This window comes from Seriola lalandi, unplaced genomic scaffold (assembly GCF_002814215.2).
Source record: "Seriola lalandi dorsalis isolate HSWRI2012SDOR001 ecotype SW California unplaced genomic scaffold, Sedor1 jcf7180002049781, whole genome shotgun sequence".
NCBI classification, from domain to species: Eukaryota; Metazoa; Chordata; class Actinopteri; order Carangiformes; family Carangidae; genus Seriola; species Seriola lalandi.
The window spans coordinates 17,769-20,828 of record NW_019520334.1 but is presented as its reverse complement, the minus strand read 5'-3'; the positions used below and the strand labels follow the sequence as shown (position 1 = coordinate 20,828).

At 48.3% G+C, this 3,060-nt stretch overlaps 2 protein-coding genes across 2 annotated transcripts in view; both read right to left on the bottom strand.

The window, feature by feature from the left end:
* Nucleotides 1–14: 14 nt before the first annotated feature.
* Nucleotides 15–2,132, bottom strand: LOC147819762 (PAX-interacting protein 1-like). The gene is made up of 3 exons (XM_087171817.1): nucleotides 2,013–2,132; nucleotides 1,738–1,875; nucleotides 15–650 (listed from the first exon to the last, which is right to left on the bottom strand). Exons 1-3 carry the CDS (start codon nucleotides 2,130–2,132, stop codon nucleotides 525–527), a joined length of 384 nt encoding a protein of 127 aa, XP_087027943.1. The 3' UTR covers nucleotides 15–524.
* A 38-nt stretch (nucleotides 2,133–2,170) lies between these two features.
* Nucleotides 2,171–3,060, bottom strand: part of LOC111648996 (PAX interacting (with transcription-activation domain) protein 1) — a 9,468-nt gene continuing 8,578 nt past the window's right edge. The window contains exon 12 of the mRNA XM_087171816.1: nucleotides 2,171–2,200. Within this exon, the coding sequence (XP_087027942.1) occupies nucleotides 2,171–2,200 (30 nt within the window). The remainder of the gene's footprint in view (nucleotides 2,201–3,060) is intronic.

Below are 3,060 nucleotides of genomic sequence, written 5' to 3'. Positions count from 1 at the left end.
CTGTAGTCAGGCTGTAATCTGATTGTAAACATGACTGTAGTCTGAATGTAATCTGACTGTAGTCTGACTGTAGTCAGGCTGTAATCTGATTGTAAACGTGACTGTAGTCAGGCTGTAATCTGATTGTAAACATGACTGTAGTCTGAATGTAATCTGACTGTAGTCTGACTGTAGTCAGGCTGTAATCTGATTGTAAACGTGACTGTAGTCTGAATGTAATCTGACTGTAGTCTGACTGTAGTTCGACTGTAGTCTGACTGTAGTCTGACTGTAGTCAGGCTGTAATTCTGACAGCACAGATCAAAACTGTCATGTTTGTCTCCAGCTGAATGTTGAAGTCGCCACCCGTTGCTTTAATCTCTGATCTCTACCACAGGTTGAGAACGTATTGTAAATATGGATTTCATGCAGTGGTTCAGTTCACGGAGTATTCAACAGAAGGACGAATCACAGTAGAGAGGTGGTAGCTGGTATTTATCATTTTCTACAGGATGCTCCCACAAAGCTCCTTCAACCCCCCAGTCTTACTCTTTACAGATGAGCACTGTGTTACTGCGACACAGGTATCCAGTGTATCTGGCTCCTGCCAGGTAGGCCATCAACTTCAGGTCGTCTCTGTCGGCATCCACAAACCCCGTCACTGATATAATCTGAGAACACAGACAGCAAGGGAGAACAGGTGAGAGAACAGGTGAGAGAACAGAGAACAGGTGAGAGAACAGGTCAGAGAAGAGAGAACAAGTCAGAGAAAATGTCAGAGAACAGGTCAGAGAACAGGTGAGAGAACAAGTTAGAGAACAGGTGAGAGAACAAGTTAGAGAACAGGTGAGAGAACAAGTTAGAGAACAGGTGAGAGAACAGGTGAGAGAACAGAGAACAGGTCAGAGAACATGTCAGAGAACAGGTGAGAGAACATGTCAGAACATGTCAGAGAACAGGTCAGAGAAGAGAGAACAAGTCAGAGAAAATGTCAGAGAACAGGTCAGAGAACAGGTGAGAGAACAAGTTAGAGAACAGGTGAGAGAACAAGTTAGAGAACAGGTGAGAGAACAAGTTAGAGAACAGGTGAGAGAACAGGTGAGAGAACAGAGAACAGGTCAGAGAACATGTCAGAGAACAGGTGAGAGAACATGTCAGAGAACAGTCAGAGAACATGTCAGAGAACATGTGAGAGAACATGTCAGAACAGTCAGAGAACAGGTGAGAGAACATGTCAGAGAACAGTCAGAGAACATGTGAGAGAACAAGTCAGAGAACAGTCAGAGAACAGTCAGAGAACATGTCAGAGAACAGTGAGAGAACATGTCAGAACATGTGAGAGAACAGGTGAGAGAACATGTCAGAGAAGAGAGAACATGTCAGAGAACATGTCAGAGAAGAGAGAACATGTCAGAGAAGAGAGAACATGTGAGAGAACAGTCAGAGAACATGTCAGAGAAGAGAGAACATGTCAGAGAACATGTCAGAGAAGAGAGAACATGTCAGAGAAGAGAGAACATGTCAGAGAACATGTCAGAGAAGAGAGAACATGTCAGAGAAGAGAGAACATGTCAGAGAACAGTCAGAGAACATGTCAGAGAACATGTCAGAGAACATGTCAGAGAAGAGAGAACATGTCAGAGAAGAGAGAACATGTCAGAGAAGAGAGAACATGTCAGAGAAGAGAGAACATGTCAGAGAACAGGTATTGATCCTGCTGCCCCACAGATTTCAGGCGGGTTCCAGACGGTGACCTACGTGCTGAGAGCAGGGCTTGGCTCCAGGAGGGAAGGCGAAGGGCAGATGTAGCGTCCGGTGAGGAGGAACCATCCTCTTCCTCTTCAGGACCGTGTTGAGCCAGTGGGCGGTTACACAGCGTTTCCCCTCTCTGAGCGCCTGGCGGAGACAACACCACACATCAACACCTGTCTCAAACATGACGTGAACCGCAGCACGGAGCAGAACAGTGACATTCAGTCTTCACACACTGTTCATCTTCTCCTAACGACGTCTGCTCTTACACGCATGCTTACCTGTACATACATGTTGCTGACTTGGCTCTCACACAGCAGGTGTGTGCAACGGACGGTCAAGGTGGGGTCGACAGCACCTCCACACGCCTGGATGACCTGAGGGAGGAGTTCAGTAAACATCAACTAATACACAACATCTGTGACCTTTGTTTGTTTTTTTAAATCATCAACAACAACATAAACTGCTGCTACAGAATGACAGAGTGACAGAGTGACAGAGTGACAGGGTGACTGAGTGACAGGGTGACAGGGTGACAGGGTGACTGAGTGACAGAGTGACTGAGTGACAGAGTGACTGAGTGACAGGGTGACAGAGTGACAGGGTGACTGAGTGACAGAGTGACAGAGTGACAGGGTGACTGAGTGACAGAGTGACAGAGTGACAGAGTGACAGAGTGACAGGGTGACTGAGTGACAGGGTGACAGAGTGACAGAGTGACAGGGTGACTGAGTGACTGAGTGACAGAGTGACTGAGTGACTGAGTGACAGGGTGACAGAGTGACAGGGTGACTGAGTGACTGAGTGACTGAGTGACAGGGTGACAGAGTGACAGAGTGACAGGGTGACAGAGTGACAGGGTGACAGAGTGACTGAGTGACAGAGTGACTGAGTGACTGAGTGACAGGGTGACAGAGTGACAGAGTGACAGGGTGACTGAGTGACTGAGTGACAGGGTGACAGAGTGACTGAGTGACAGGGTGACAGAGTGACAGAGTGACAGGGTGACAGGGTGACTGAGTGACTGAGTGACTGAGTGACAGGGTGACAGAGTGACAGAGTGACTGAGTGACAGAGTGACTGAGTGACTGGGTGACTGGGTGACCGGGTGACCGGGTGACAGGGTGACCGGGTGACCGGGTGACAGAGTGACAGAGTGACCGGGTGACCGGGTGACCGGGTGACAGAGTGACTGAGTGACTGAGTGACTGAGTGACAGAGTGACAGAGTGACTGAGTGACAGAGTGACTGAGTGACTGAGTGACTGAGTGACTGAGTGACTGAGTGACAGGGTGACAGAGTGACAGAGTGACAGAGTGACTGAGTGAC